Source organism: Anopheles cruzii, chromosome 2, assembly GCF_943734635.1.
Source record: "Anopheles cruzii chromosome 2, idAnoCruzAS_RS32_06, whole genome shotgun sequence".
NCBI lineage: Eukaryota > Metazoa > Arthropoda > Insecta > Diptera > Culicidae > Anopheles > Anopheles cruzii.
The window spans coordinates 28,915,080-28,932,217 of record NC_069144.1 but is presented as its reverse complement, the minus strand read 5'-3'; the positions used below and the strand labels follow the sequence as shown (position 1 = coordinate 28,932,217).

At 48.1% G+C, this 17,138-nt stretch overlaps 1 protein-coding gene across 1 annotated transcript in view; it reads right to left on the bottom strand.

Annotated features, from left to right (window-relative positions):
* Positions 1–1,985: 1,985 nt before the first annotated feature.
* Positions 1,986–17,138, bottom strand: part of LOC128278808 (protein embryonic gonad) — a 61,175-nt gene continuing 46,022 nt past the window's right edge. Inside the window, exon 3 of the mRNA XM_053017536.1 lies at positions 1,986–3,158. Coding sequence (XP_052873496.1) covers positions 1,986–3,158 — 1,173 coding nt within the window. The remainder of the gene's footprint in view (positions 3,159–17,138) is intronic.

Genomic DNA, 17,138 nt, shown 5'->3' with positions numbered 1-17,138 from the left:
ACGTCGGGTGCATCGGGGACCTGTTCGTCATCGTTTCTGGCACAGTTATAGATCGTTTCTAAAGGAATAAAATTACTTTTTTTCCATCAATCGGATCGGTCCCGTTGAGCAAACATTAAAACCCACTGGACCCCGGTGAATCCTACTTACAGAGTTAATCTTTAGGATGGGATCCCTTACTGCCGGAAAGGAACAGGTTTGTTTCGCCTGTTTTGTTCGTGTGGCCGAACTACGCAATGTTTGATCAGATGCATTGAGGTAACAAATCGTTAAGCGAATGCATGTACTGCCGAAAAGCAGTTCAGTGTTAATCACCTTCTAAGCAGAATATGAATGTTTTTTTACAATATTCGAAAACAATGTCCCTGGTTGTCGTCTGTATCGCTTTTTTCTCAAACATTTTTTCTTAAAACCGCAAAAGCCGTCGTTAGAATTTTCTTTATTTCCGCTAGAATTTGGAGATTTTTTTGCAATATTGAATACAACATTGTATGCAACATTGTATGCAACATTGTATGCAACATTGTATGCAACATTGCATATAAGTGTCAGAAACCCAATGTTGTACGCAATATTGCATGCATGTCAGTTGTGCTACCTACCTATGGCTCCTGCTCCACTAGTCAAATTTCGGATTTTTCGGTTTTCCGGTTTTTTCGCATTTTTTCAAAAAATGGCTCATTTTTCCGGATTTCGCTTCTTTTTCGCTTTTTCTCCAAAACTATTGAACCAATCTGCGTGAAATTTTGCACAGCGTATTTTTGTGACACAGGACAGTGAATATATGACAGTTGACTCTCCCACTCTACTGGGAAGAAGGACTCCCATACAAACAAATAATTCAGTACAATTCGGGTTGTTTTCGAAACAAACGAATCAAATTCTGCAGGTGGGAGTTTTTGGGAAAGCCTTCCCCTGTTTATAAAGGGTGGTTCTCATACAAAATTTCAGGTAAATTTCAGCAAATCGTTTCTAAAATATATTATGAAGCATATCGATCTTGAGCAGTGAATGGCCTTCGATTGAAATTAAGAAGTAAGCAGATGTTGGAGCATCTAATTGGCAATCCAGCCAGTACCTACAAGCAAGCTTTGGACGGAAACAACCATTTCGGAATGTAAGGAGTGTGCATTGCTGCGTCACCCTTTCATACGGACGGCACGGATTTTGCAGTTAAACAAACAAGAAATACTTTATTCTACTACAAATGCTTGTATATTATAAATAGTTTTTTCTCAGTACAAATTATTAAAAAAAAAAAAAACAAAACATTCACAAAAGCGTTCATCTCTATTTACAGTTACAATGTATAGTCAATTGTCGGTGGTGCAGCAACGCGATCGCGACCACCACCTCGTGTAATGATATTTCAACGAAGAGAATTAATATTGGCCTTTACTGGTTCGTGTTATCCGCTCAGCCTTACTTCTGACGCATCCATCCGCAATCACTTACGCACACAATTCCGTCAATTTCCGCTATCGGCATCCGCGCGTTGAGTGTACCTTTCGGTACAATTTTGGTAATAAATATTATAAATTATGACATACTTAAACAGCGAATCCTGCGTGGCTGGTTGGCCAGGTCGTCGCCAGGTTGCCGCGGCTCAAGAGCGCGTGTGCGTAAATTTGTACACTGATATCTGGCACCGGGGAGGACAGCGATTGTGCATGAAAATCTAATCCTACAAACAGTTGCACACAACGCCCAGTTCCGTGGAACCGTGCGTGCGTGTGTGCGGCTGTTTCTGGCAGCTGATTTACGGGGCAACGATCCGGGCCGCGCGTGAGGCTCGGGCGAGCGAATCTCCTTGCGGTTCGGACGTGACGACTGGCATAGTGTTGTCCCTTACTGGCCCTTCACCTACAACTGACCCGAGCCTAAACTGTCCACAAATAGTCCGAACTTTCGAAGACTTTCTTAATGCGAGGGAATTTTCACAAACGTGTTGACGCGTTACGCGGGTCCGGCTGGCAGGACACCTCCTACCCGGACAGGGCTTTGCTTCGCACGAAGGTCGAGAGATCCAGTGGCACCGTTTTGCTGGCCAGCGGGGCCAACACCGACAGGTTGGTGGGCTCGTGCGTATCGGCGAGCATCGGGGAGCTACTGTCTATCCGCAGCGGCGACTCCGCCGACGCCGAGCTGGACGATGACTTAGACTTCATGGACAGGTCGATGGGTTCACTCTGCTCGTGCTCCCGCTTGCCGGTGGAGTGATGGTGGTGGTGATGGGCGGACGCGAGCAACTCGAGCGGCGGCATCGCGAAGGGCAGCGGCGGAAAGAAGGGCGATCCATCGGGCCGCAGTGGGGCGGCCGGCAGGAACGGCGACATTCGGTCGCCCAGCAGCAGCGGCCGGTACGGGCAGGCTTCGGGCTGAAGGGACTGCAGGGCGGCGGACGCCGGAGGGGTGCGTGGTATTCGGGGGCCCATCTTCGAGAGGCCACCGTCGTCAAGACCGGTGGCCAGGAACGGATCCTTGAACGCGCCGCTCCTACCGCCACCGTCGTCGGGATCGGCCGAAGAGGCCCCCGAGTCGCTCGGTGTGCTGGGCCGCTTCAAGCCTTTCTTCACCGTGACACTGTTATTGTTGTTATTGTGTGTCTTGGTGTTATTGTTGTTGTTATTATTGTTACTGCTATTGTTGTTGTTGTTGTTGTTGTTGTGGCAGAGATTCGACAGAAAGCTACCCGTGAGGAACCCGTTCGAGATCGACAAGCCCGGAGAACTGGTGCTGTTGTTGCTGTTCTCGTTGCTCGTGCTGTTGTTGCTGATGGTGCTGGCGGTGTTATTGTTGCTGCCGCTACTACAGGTGGTCGTAGTGCTATTGTGGTTGCTCGTGAGACCACCACCGTTGTTGTTGTTGTTGTGGCCGGAGCTCTTCTGCTGGCTGTGTGGCTGCGGGTGCTGCTGCTGCTGGTGCTGCTGCTGGTGTTGCTGTTGCTGTTGCTGTTGCTCCTGCAGCAGGCAGTGGATCTTGAACCAGTTCGAGCGCCGCCCGTACCTGGAGCCACTTTTCGACATTCCGACGACGAGACATTTCCGCAGCCGGCACGCCTTGCAGGCGGTTCGGTTCTTCTTGTTGATGACACACTCGCCGTTGTTCTTGCACTCCGAGATGGACGACAAATTGTTGTAGGTCCGACCGAAGAACGACTGGAACGGGACACAGGGCAGAAGAGAGACGAAACGTTAGTTGGCGGTTGTGCAATTTATGGGGCGCATAAGAATGTATACGATTATGAGACTCTGGTCGCTAAGCTAATTTGCATTCCCTAAATGATGGCAAGCAAAGGCCACCAATGGCAACGTTTTGCATGATTATAGAGCATTTCACTGCATTCCGTTTGTCGTTTGCGACAAACTAATAGAACACAATGTGAGCTGCATAATTTACCGCAATTGCAAATTGCGACACTCATAGATTTGTTTTAGGGCCCCTAAGTGGCTTGGCTGCCAGCAGCTGGGCAATGCTAGGAAATAGTATGTGCTGCTATGGAAAACTATTAGTGAATTTGGAACTATAGATCGGGCTGCTACTAGCCTAAATTTATTTTACTATGTTGGTATACTCTTCTTATGGACGTATTTGAAGATTCATTTCAATCTGTTATTTAATTCTTTATTTCCAAGCCATTTAGTATTGACGTGTCATAGTATTTTTTTACAATGGAATAAATCGAGTATTGGGCAGCAATTAAATTTCTATTTTTAGTAGATTTAAAAACAAAGGAAATTTATGAACGAATGTTGAAAGTATATTAGAAGTCTTGAAGACGATCGACGTCAAGGACGTTCAAAAACAGTAGCAACACCTGAAATCGTAGAAAAAATACAGGATAACGCATTGGAAAATCATCTAATGACTGAAAGAGATTTAGTACAAGGCCTCAGGCATCGCAATATGACCATTATTTTGACTAAAGTATTAGGTTTCAGAAAACTGTGTGCACTATGGCTGCCGCATTCGCAAACAATGGAACAAAACCATATTCCAATGCAATTTTGTCGGCAACATTTAGAGCGTTTTCGAAAGGGTAAAGTGGATTTTGATCCTTGACTCATCGCTATGGATGACACTTGGGTCTATCACCATGATTCTGAGTCAAAACAAGAGTCTAAAGTGTGGTTCTGGCCTGGTTCTTCGCCTCCGAAACGAGTTCGTGTCCAGAAATCGCCCACGAAGATGTTGGCACCAGTTTTTTTGGGATGCGAAAGGAATTTTGTTTGTGGATTACTTGCAAACTGGTAAAACAGTAACTTCTAAATATTATTGTAATCTTTTAGACTATGGCAATGAATTAAACTTCGAATTGTTGAAACATCCCCAGTATTCACCAGATTTGTCCCCTAGTAACTTCCATCGTTTCCAGACCATAAAAAGGCAGCTGCAGAAGCGTATTTTGCTGCACTTCCAGATTCTCATATCAGGGATGGAATTCATAAATTGAAATCTCGTTGGAACAAGTGTATTGATGTTGAAGCAGACCATACTGAATAATAAAGTGTATTTCAAACCATAAAATCGTAGCTTTCCTTATCGACCGCAAAACTTATCGATCAGCCTGGTCGCTGCATAGAGACTCTCGAACTCGACAAACATGATCCGCTCGACGACTAAAGTACCTCGATATGGTCGAGTAGTAGAAACGATAAATCTTTCTGCTCCAGTCCACCATTGTCCGCCTTAGTGAAGACCTGCTCCAGCGTGCCTCTCATATTGCATTCTCATCGATTCATTTTGAAACGCGAACTGATCGAAACCTAGCCGGGAGCACATATTATTGATCACTTCATCACTGTCTTATCAACCGTGCGAATGATTGGCGAAGGCGAAGTGACGAGGTATCAGCCCAACATTCGCCACAATTCCCGCGCCACCTGTGGTCGCCACCTGGCAACTATGTGTTCGCAGCATCGAAACGCAGCAACATTCATTTTCATTACGATAATGCTAGCCGGTCCACAGGAGTGGTCCTGCGCTGCACTCGACTCAGCGGGAGCCTCTGACCGCCCTCAGCGCGTTGAAGACCCGCCAGTTGGAACTGCCACAAGATTTGTTTTATTTTCAATTGCAACTTCATTATCATCAGGAACTAGACAACTCTGCCGCAGCAGGAGCCGGCTATGAGTAGTTAATTCCATTTTCGATCGACCCACCAGGTGGACAAGAGCCAAGTTTCCCGCGATAGTTGCTAAAAAAACAGCGACCAGGATAGTTGCCAAAAAAAGTTCCTTAAAGTCCAAATGCCTAATCGGAGAGTTTAACTATTTCCCTAAACGGACTCATTTCAACAGTGATCGTGATCCCAGTAATAAGTCCCACCAATCGTTCTGTGATTGGCATTGGCTAGCGCCACCACCACCGAGGGATTATCCGTTGGCGGATGGCGGAATTTGTGTAGCTGCAACGCCAAGGTTGCCGGTTGCGTTCACTTCCAGCTCCGGCAGCTAGATCGGGCCATCGGCGCGACACACAATTGCCATCGTGATAGATGCTGTCGTAAATATCGACTAATGATCTCCGGTTGCTGCCTTCAGAATCGCAGCTCGCAGCTTTGGAATACCTTCCTGGGGATTCTACGCCACTTGAAAGTGTAGCAGCGCGCGCGAAACCCGTTGACTAGGAGTAGCTTAAAGTGTTGTACCCGGCCACGTCACCCACACAGGTGTGCCCAGGGTGTCGATGATGATGATGATGATGATGCTCACGGGGAGTGAGTGTGCTAATCAAGTGTACCATAGCACCTAGCTACGGATAAAAAGTGTAACCACAGAGCACCGTCCGCAAATCCGTTCGAGATCCGCAATCGTGCAGCGGTGCCGCGGTGGTAATCGTAACGACCGGTTGATCTTCTCCCACTCCGCCCGGGATCCAGGCCTGGGACGCAGATCAAGGACGCACGGAATTAAACACATTTCAATTCTCGGCAATCGCAGTCGGTCGGCGCCATCGTACTCTGTCGAAGTGAGCGGCCCTGCGATCACCTTCGGCAGATGAAGATGCTGCCGTACAATGATTCGAACAATCGAATCCGCTACCGGTGAGGTAAGCCAGCGCCGCGGAACCCGCGGTGTCAGCACCGGCATGGTGTCATCAATTTCGGAGCCGGAGTGCTGGAGCGCCCGGGGAATTGGAAGTGCTAAAGATTATGAAGATACAATGCTTCGAACGAAGATCGAACAAATAAAAGACGATCACGTACGATGTCGATGCGATTTATGGAAATGCGATGCGGACCCCCGACAGCCACCCCGTTGTCGATGGTCTCGGATAGATGCGCGCGGAACCTGAACCTGGTGACGTAAGGATGCTGGTGCTCCAACTCCTACCGAGCGGACCGAGCGGCACTGCGGCTCGGTGTCGCGTGCGGCAGTATCTAAATTGAGCTCACCTTCAGCTCGGCATCCATCACATGTGTTGGGCCGGCCAGCCAGTTCGGGGCAAGGAGTCTCCTTTTACGACACTGACTTCCACTACTATTCGTGGCATTCCATCACGAATCATAAATCTAGCAAATTGGCCATAAAACACAACGATGGAAAGGCTCTCCACACGGTTCGACGGTTGCCAGACGCGCGAGTTGACGTCTCGCGCGTCGCGGCAGTGAAATTGGCGGAACACTACCGGGGGCGGCGGCGGCGCAGGTCCGCAGGGAAAAGTTTGGCCACTCCGGTTTCGAGCCGAGCCGGGGTCCGGTCCGGTGCGAAGCGTGAGAAATTTTCGGAATCACGCCAACCACGCCGCCTCGCCCGGGGCGTGAAGAAATGGCCCTCGACCGGGTGTAAGTAGGACAAAACATCTCCAAAATATCAGCCGTGAGCCAAAAGGAGGAGCCTTTTTTTCTGGCCCCGTAGACCTGGAAGCTGATTGAAACATCAGCTTATTATCGCCCGGCGCGTCTGCCACTGGGTCCGCCCAGGGTGGCCCGCGCGCCAAGAGAGTCAAGAGGAACTCGTCAACTCGTCGGTGATGACAGTTCAGACATCTTCGACAGCAGCGCAACACGACTTTCAATTGCCATTTGCCATTCGTAGCCCGCGGCCCCGAGGAAGTTTCTCGCCCCAAGGAATGTGGCCGCCGTCGACGCCGAAGACGCTGTGTTTATTTGAATTTTTGCACCTGCGCACCGACTTTTATTGAGCCCAACGTCGCCGCGCCGCGCGGTGACGGGCGAGTGTGGTCCAAACGGTTCCAGGCAACGGCAACCGGGCCGGGGCAACCGTTTTTAGTTCGATCCGATCCGGAATAGGTGCTTCTTTTATCACAGCTTTCGTGACAGGTCGATCACCCGAAGGGGCTGAAGAGACGAATGTGCGCGGTTCGAGTAGCACGGCCCCTCGGTACCACGGTGTGACCTAAGGTGCGTCAGCGACGTGTGAATGGTCAAAGCACCACCAAACATCTCGAAAAATGATGGACAGATCGGAGGAAACCTCCAAAAATCTAACAGCGCTCCAAACATGGGCTCGCGCTGTTCACCGTGCCCAACCGTGGTGCTGGACGTTTGTGTTGTGGTGGATCAATCGACCTCTAAGCGCAACATTAACCACCGAAAGATCGGTACCGTTTATGAAATGCCATAGCAGGTTGTGGCACCACAACAAAAAACTCGTCTGCCGAAATCGTAAAGGACAGCGTCAGGCGTAATTTTCAGTTCCCATAACCAAAAAAAGAAGTCAGGCCAAAGAGCTACCTAGCTACTCCAGGTAAGACAATCATATGTTGGCTTTATGCCTCGGATGGTTGAATGCCGCGTTCTGATGACGTTATCGTCCAGTTGGGTCAAACATGCGATGTCTTAGTTGGTTGTAATAATTTCAATATTATAATGACTGAACAATTAATAATTAGTTATGTTTGTTGAACTCTACACTTGACTTGGCACTTTAGTAAGTTGTAATTTTGATACTAGCGATGATTGTTTTTTTAATAGCTCAAACCAAGACCACAAAAGAAAACAAAAACCAAAACCAACAAGATAATGCATTTTCTGTAGCAATTTTAGGAGAGAAACACATTAACTGTTAAAGTAGTAGTAGTTGTAGATAGTAGTTTAAATAATGTAAATATAAATAGTTTAGTCAGTAGGTAGGCTTAGGTATGTAAGGCATAGGAAAAAAGTCTTAGACAGGTCCAATGGGCCCCTGTCAAAATATCAAGAAAACAAATCAAACACTGAGGTACACTAACGAACAACACCTGAATATAATAATGTGTAATAATTCTCAATAATAATGTGGAGAGGCCTTAGCCGAGCCCATTCGAATAATCAACCTCGATGTATTACGAAATCATCTCCCAATAAACGCAATTTATATAAAAAAAAAAAAAAAAAAAAAAAAAACAAAAATTCAAGGAATTTACGACTCCTAAATCGACATTCTGATGTAGAGATTGCGTAACTTCCGGAACACAACATACTTTTCGTTGCAATTTTTCTATGTTTCACATTTTTGACATTTCGGTAGCAAATATTGACACAATCGGTAGCGATGTTATCATACACACTGATTTTTATCAGTGTTAAAGACAATTTCCCAAGCCCTTTAAAGACCTTTTTGTGGTTGGTTTAAAGACCATTTTGTGGTACGTGTCACATGCTCGCTTCAACCCGCACCAACACACACACGCACCCCGCTTGTGGATATTGTTGACCAATATTGTTGAAAGTATTTCAAACATCCCCATTTCTAACCGACTTTGATTGAAACGAAAGCATGAAGCTTCCCATTTTGGCGACCCGCGGCCTAAGCAGAAAATAATTGAAAACCATGTCGAATCGATGGGTTTCACCGAAGACACCGATGACCACGACGGCGACGGCTCGGTGCGTATGACGCCCCAAACTCCAAACAAATCGGATTACGAAACGGAATCGGGTTTGGCTTAAATCGAACGGTGCCGCCGGGTCCTTTGGATACGGAGCATCCCGGGACATCCAGGAACGGAGGCCGGGGCCGAGCCTATGCGGCGTGCGATACAAAAGTCTAAGCCTCCGAGCGTTTAATCAAATTTCACACTACATTATCGGCCCAGAATGGAGCCACAAACTCATCAGCGTCCGATATGAATAGAAATGTATAGTCCATCGGGAAGGGATGTGAAAAATTACTTTTGGTTTGAGCTCCCTTCTCGTGGCGGTGGCCACCAGATAATGATCCCGTTCGACAGGTTCCCGGGGACCCCGGCGGCGAGGACCACACCTTCGCGAACACTCGGAACGAAAGCGACACATCCCCTCCGAAGGCTCCGAATAAGTCCGCGTCCATATTTTCACCGGGCTGAAAATGGCTGAAAGCGGTGGCGATATGAGCTGCGGTGGCGCGGTTTCCATTTGCTGTGACCACCAACTCGGCTCGGGACGACTGTGACATGACGGGCCAGCGACACCGACCAGGCTCCGGGTCGGGTTGTGCGTTTGATTGGACCGTAAAATTTATTACGGTTTTCATACCTCTGACGCAGCTGACGGGCCGTCGAAAGCTCGTCAATCGGCTGGGCAGCGGCAACGGCAGCGGCAGCTAACGATAGCCGCCGGGAGATAGCGGCAAATGGCAGATCATCCGCGAAGCGTTGTTTTACAGCGATGCACTCAGCTAATGTGCAACCGTCCGGACTGCGTGCAACCCGCGGCTAAAAGCGTCCAGCTAATCTTCCTGCGCAAGCATTTAAACGGAAGCCGCAGCCGCGGGGTTTTAGCGCACCACCTTCAGGAGGCCTTCGGCTTTCGGATAGAAATGTAATAATTAAATGGGTTCGTTCTCACTTGGGAACTGCCTCGTCTGTGCCTGCGTCTGCGCCTGACAGCTGAAGTGGTGCAGTAGCGCTGGGATGCGATGGCACGGAGCACACTAGTTTATGGTGCGCTTCGAACGGAGGCCCGGAAGATTTGCAGAGCGCAATCTAGGAGTGTCTTCGGAGATTACGTGACAGTTTGCGGCCAATCGGTAGCGCGATTGTTGACCTTTGTTGTGGAACATTAGACTCTTGAAGGAGTAGCCGCGTGTAGAGTGTGTTCATTGCGTGTAGAGTGTGTTGCGAAGGAGGAGTGCGTGTAGAGTGTGTTCATTCTCTTATAAACCTTCAGTCATGTTTTTTTTAAGTTGGCAACGTTACTGAAAAGATTACAGTTTCTATTGGTTGTTGATCTGATAATTTATGTATTAGGTCTGCAAATTAATTCGTGTCGTTTTTATTCAGCATTTGTGACCTAACTACAGCATCAAAACGTATGACTATCTTAATGAAAGTATTGTACGTCGTTCACTACTACTTTCTCCCATCTTTTAGGTAGTTCCCCGATTCCGTGTCAATAGAACTTCTTATCTTCTTTACCGATCCACTCAGAGACCCTTTTTTCCAATACTTTCATAATAAGTTAACCCCTGTCACTGATAAGTGACGCCAGCGAGCAGCGCAAGAGGGCGCTGCCGCCAGCCGAGAGGAAGCTCGGTCCAGGTGTGGAGTACGGATGATAAACCCACACGGATCGAGCGTTCTGCAGAGACCAGTACGAATCAGAACGGCAAAGCCGAAACAAGTAAAAATCTTAGAGGAATAGAATTTGTACAAGTTCTGGGTAGATCTCAAATAAAAACAGTTCATTCGCGACAACCCCTGTGCTGCCAAATCGTTACTCATGTAACGTAACAAATACTGGTCCGAAAGAGCCACTTCTGTTGAATACAGCGGGATGGTTAACAGTTCCCATCCGACATTTTCGAGACAGGTTTTGACCCAATACACCTAATACTTATTGCAGAGCTGATACTTAAACAGCATTTGTACACTACATTTGGCGGCCTTTTGATGTTAAAGTGAATCAGTAAAGTGAACAAACGATTATGCTGCTATGCTGGATCGTTGTTTGGCGCTGTTCGGTGCTTCGATTTTTCGATAGTGCAAATCGATTTCGATCAATTTGAGTGCAAAACTTTAAGTTGGTGATCAGTATGGCTCTGCCCGTTCTAATAACAATAAATAAATAAATAATGGAATAAAAAACTAGTAAATTTGACATAAAAAAGATTCCAACGGTTCTCAAAGCTTGCAAATGTTGAGCAAACTGTGTTTCTGCAACGGTGCTTTGAAGGAAACACAAATAGTAGCAGAAAAAAATTAGCCCAACCGAAACCGCATCCATAGTGAATTCTTGTGTGAAAGACATGTCCGACAAGAAGTACTATTAAGGGGTTTTGAGACGTTTGCGTGAATCAATCCGTCAAAAACGCAAGGGTTTGTGGACGGACAACTCTTGGATCTTGCACCACCGATCATCCAACAACCACCGAATTCACCTGATTTGGCCCCTTGTTACTTTTTCTCACCCGTTTCAGCAGCCGAGAAAAGATAATGGAAAAGTGGAAGATAGCCCGGGTGGAGATACTCAACATAAAGTTAAAAAATGATTTGAGAACTACTTCAAAGGAGACAATATCGATTTTGAGCAACAGCAACAGATATCGTTTACTTTATAACTAAATTCCGGGAACTTTTTAATCAAGTTGCTTGTATGCCTGAACTTTGTTTATTAAGTAAACTAGTGACGACGTCCTATAAAACTGTATTTTAAGATGTGGATCTGCCGGGTAATTGGTGCAATTTTCCGAAACGAAATCCGACACAAGAAGCACAACGCCGCATCTCGTCCACCTGGCCCTGAAACTGGGGATGCACTCCAATGCATCGTGGTCCGTGGCACGCAAGGCTGATGATGCCGATGATAACGATGACGATTGCACTTTGCGCGAGATCGCTCAAGACGATCGGGGCCGACGATTTTCGACGTTGCTTCTTGCAATCCCCAAATTTGCTGAGAAAACAGATTTTGCGATTGATAAAATTCGCACTTGTTTGTCGGGGGTCGGGGCCCCGGCCGGGGGCTCTACTCCACCCTCCTTTTTCGCCAGCCAGTTCTCTTTGTCAACGAGCTCGCCCGATCGCGATCGCGTGGGGAGGCACACGGGGATACGCGGGGATGCGACACATCACGGCATTAGCATGGGGGCATCGGTACAATTAAGCAGCATGATTTTGGTTTTCCTGTTCCCCGCGTGCCCGCGCCTGCCCCGACGCTGATTCCGTTTTTTGCTCTCTTCGCCTGCCTTCGTTTCGCCGATCTCCGGGCGGCCCATTTCGGTGAATGAGAATCGGTTTTTAAGAGTGCTCTCAATTGGATCGTAAAAATTTCAATTTCAGCATCCGTTCGGAGCGCGCGCTGTGGCGGCGGTGCGTCATGGGTCGTCCGTGGACCGCTTTTGGGCCAGCGTCTTTTTTGAAGCTCCCGAGCTCGTCGTCTTTCCCATGGCATCGGAGAGTAGGGGGCCGACGGAAGGTCCGGGAAGGTTTGTTTGGACCATTCGCAACGACGATGCGGCGCGTTGCGATGCGATGGGCACTAATTTCGATAATCTTGAAGCTTAATGGGGGCTCGTAAAACTCGTAAAATGCCACAGGCGGCGATAAGTGATGGCCAGAGCGACAGGAGAGCGTATCGATAAGAACCGGGCGGCTGAGGCAAGTGCAAGATGCAAGGTTAGAGCAAAGGTTTTCTACGCACGAGTAACTCAGAACCGGAGCAAACCTTAGTTCAGTTGCTTGCATATATGATATGAAGTAAATTCTGCAGGATTCGTTCGTTAACTATCGATTACAGGCAATTATAGCCCAGATCCTCTCTCTGCAAATCTTGATCACAAATCGGGATTTGTTGGCCTATTAGCAAACTGCTCGAAACTGCTCGAATGTGGATTTTAATTGGCAAACAGTACGCGGCCAGCGGCCAATGCCCGCGAAGCGATTGATTTACGGAATCACTTTCAGATCCAGCCACAACCCCCTCCCAACCCCCTTCCCACAGGCACAACGGAAGCACCGAAACGTGTGGGGTCTGCGTTGGTCGCGGCGCAGCTAATTTGTCGTCCCTACTTCTGATTTCCGAGCGGCCACAGCGGGCGCACAGGAAACATGAGACCCTGAGAACCATCCAACGCTGGTCAACGCTGGCGGCTGCCGGTGTCGGTGCCGCTGCCCAGGAGTAAGCTTCAGTGTCCAGTGCCGGGAGTGCAGAGTGCAGCGGGAGTCGTCAAATGGGACAACATCATCGGATGGTCGCAGAAGTCGCACAGGCAGTCGCACACAAAAAAACGAAAACCGAGAAACCGTCGGCCGCAGGTTGGCAATTCCCATAAAGCGCAGCAGACTTGTTAACCGGACTATTAATTTTAAAACAGAGTCGTATATCGTGCAGCGGGCCAGCGGGAGAAAAGAAAAGGCTGTCGTCGCCATCCTGGCCGAGGCCCGTGTGCGCCTTTCAGGTCATCTTGGCCGCGGTGAAGATGATCACGAACAATTATCTCTCTGTCAACTCCGAGTCAACTCCGAGCCGGGACATGCGTCGTCCCCACCAACCGCCGGCCGGTCGGTCGGTTGGTGATCGACTTGTGCACCAAAGTGCGTCGTCCCGTCCCGTCCCGTCGAGGATCGCGGCGAAAGGCCACTGTAAAATAGGTCGCGAACGCAAGCCGAGCAAGGTGGGCAAAACGGTACGGTACCACCCGGCCCCGGGGCTCTCGTGGCGACCTCCGTACCTCGAAGCAGATCAATTAAATTAAGAGTTTCTTTTATTGCCCTCCAAACCCGGTGCCGTGGTGCAATTCCGTCAGCGGTCCCAGTCCGAAACAGGAAGGAAGACGCTACAAGTGCAATAAAACGTGTATAATCGATGAAATTAAAAACAGCACCGCGTGCAATGCGTGTGCCCCGGACGAGATCCTGCGTCAGGCCTCTTTCGAACGCGCCTTACTGGCCACTGCGTGTCCGGCATCCTATTTGCAAGTCGCGTCAAGCTCCACTCCTCGAACTCTCCACCGGAGATTCACCGAGAGAGTCCGGAGCAAGTCCGCAGCCCGCGGGCCAGGTCACCCAAGCGCAGTGATTGGTTTTATTTGTCCTAGTGATCACGCATAACATCCGCCGGTAACTACACGGTTTACGACTCAATAAAAGATTATTTATAAACATCTATTCGCCGTTCGCCGCTGATTAGCGGCTGACTTTTCCTCCTGCGCCAAAACTAGACACTGCAAGTGGGAAAGGTGAGTACGAGTTGGGGCACGCCAGCCATGCACGGTCTCTGTGCTCGACACATTGTAATGTGGCGGCCGCGAACGCGAAAATGTGGACGAAACCTAGCCGACCTGCCCGGCCCGGCCCGGAAACCTGCGACTGACCGATGCGAATAGCGAACGTGATTTATGACCTGTCACGGGCACGTACACACGGTGCTCCGGCGGCAACCGGCGGCAGCGTATGGCTTCATCCGTATGGCCCCGCACGGCACTCGGCCCTGCGACCTGCGCTTCGTCGAACAAAGAAGTTCGCGAAAAGGTTAATTGACCGACCAGGCTTCCCCAGGACACCGGGCCGACACCTTGCGCCCCGAGAATGTAAGTCGGTGCATTGATACAGCCACCACCTCCCCCCCGGGGCCACCTACTTTTGTGGCCACCCCTTTTCTGGGCGCAAATGCGCACCGCAATCTTCGGCCGACCATCTTCTAACCGGCGCAACCTGGTGCATCTTGTTTTGAAATTAATTAGCCTCAATCATTCAGCGCCTGAGCCGCGCCTGCGCTGCGCACGGACGGGTCAATTTGTTGCCGCTCGGCAGATGGTACCGTTGGAGTGGAGCACCCTTGGAAATAGGTAAGCCACAAGACGGACAGAATGCCGAGGTTTGTTTCTCCGTACCGAAAATAGTACAGTGTGATCTTCGTGGCGCCAACCGTCCAACCGTTGCAGCAATTAGATTTCATTTCTTCAACCTATGGAAATACTCAGTAGAAATACATCGCATCTATATTGACAGCCTTAAGACCGAAATTCAAGTTCCTATTGACGAAATAGGACCAGATACAATCCACAATGTACTCAAAAATAGGTCGACCGAATAAGCTAGTGCCGAGCCAATCATGGTAAACATTTTACCAAAATTGTTTCTTTTTCAAATAAATGGAAGAAATAATCCTTTCAAATAAATGTTCAACCATTTAAAAATATGTATAAAAAAAATAATATAAAAATACGAGTGTGAAGCTTAATCAAGCGCAGGTTACTTAAGATCTATTTACAAACATTTTTCCTATATTATAACCCTAAACAGGGGCGAGTTCAAACATTAATTACGGCTCACAAACATCGATCAGTGACATACGGAGACGTTGATGAAAACTGGATATAGAACTCTGATAGTCAAAATATTTATAATTGGCATTAAACTGTCTGATGGCGAATGTCAACGGCTCAAACATCCCCGACTGAGTTTTCCGCCTGACTGATTTATATTTATAAGACTGACGAAAGAGGCTTTATTTGCTCGTTTAGATGATATTTGATTGTTCCCGTAACTGTTGGAAGCAACTTGAGCTCGTTTGTAAAACTCCAGTTTGTGGAATCTAGTCCATAAAAGGAAGTCAGTGATCCAAATGCGGAAAAACTAGTGTTTTCGTATCCCCAATTTTATAACAAGTTTTCATAATTTTAACACATTGTTCTGTTTGGTAAGCGATTCATTTTCTAAAATGGGAGACATCAAATTTTTGACACTTTGGTGTCGGATGTATTCCAAAACTGTAAAATGCCAGCCCTGCGATTTCGAAACTACGAAATAGATGACCCTGTAGTTGGTAGAGAAAATCGGCAGAAAATCAGGTCAATTGAGCGTTGGAAACGATGGAACTGTCAAAATTACTGAAACTTTTACTTGACTAAACGTTTACTAAACTCACCAAAAATATAGTCATCTATTGTGGTCTAGTATTCTGAGCTTTCCACAAAGAACTAATGCCTAAGAAACGCTAAAATGCTCAGCAGAAAAACATCGCATCGCAAATACATCGAATGTCACTTATTTACACCGGGATCGTCCTAAACACAGCAACCGATCAAGACGAAGGCGTGATAATTGAACCAAGCAGACTGCAGCTTTCGTAGACAGGAATTCGATATAGACCAGTTTGTTGACCGATCTGTCCGTTTTTCTAATCGCATTGTTCTCCTAAAAGTTTATTTACTTTTTACGGTTGCGACAGCGACATGCTTTGAATTTAATAAATTCAAATTGATTTAATAGCAAATTGAACTGTGCAAAAACATTGACCATCTTTAATGTTCGAACCTCTGTGGTGTGTCCCTAAAACCGTACCCTAGGTGCCAGTGCACCTCTCTCAATAACCTAGAGATCTCCTTCGTCCGATCGCAGGAATCGCAATAAAAAATCACACAGATCGTATCGTTGCATTTAAGATTTCCAACAAGCGAAATGTGCCAAATAGTTGCACTGAGTCTTACGCTGAGAAGAATTGCAACTGCAATGAACTAGACCACAACACGGACCTACGGATTGGCGGTCACGACACGACTCCGCTCATTGTTTCTCGAGGAACCTTCCGGGAACGTCCAAACGATCTCTCTTCCTATCGGTGAGCCAATCTTCAACACGATCTCCATCCCATCGACTCCAGACACACACACACACCGGATGCACCTGCCGCGCGCGCCTGAACCTGACCGAGCCGTAGTGATCCACTTTCCGCCGATATCGCCGCACACTATCGCCAGAGCTATCAATTTGTTTGAACAAGCGTGGAACAACTTCCTCGGGTGCGATAGATTTACGCGGCCCGCTGCTCGCCTCTGTGTAACTAGAGACACAATTTATGCTCGATAAGTGCCTCAAATAGCACCGCAGACAGGAGAGTGGGCACCGACTTCTACGAGGTAGAACCCGATCGCCGATCGCCGTGCGGTCGTCGCGGTGCGAAACGCAAACGCGGACCGGACCGGGGTGGCCCGTACGTACCCAACATAATGTACCTGCCGCAGATTACAACCCGCAGATAGTGTTAAAAGAAATTAATTTATTATTCAATTAGCTGCCTCGTCGGAGGCGAGCGCATGGACGGTCCTGGCCGCGTGTTGGGTGTTGTTCCTCGTGTTAACACCCGGGTTGGCTGAAACAATTCTCCGTTGTCGTTCTAAGCGACCAGGCCAGAAGAAGTTGCCTCGAGGCTCTCGCGAGTCAAGGAAGTTCAAGCGAAGGATGCAGATTGGTGGTCAGCGGTCTTTTAATTA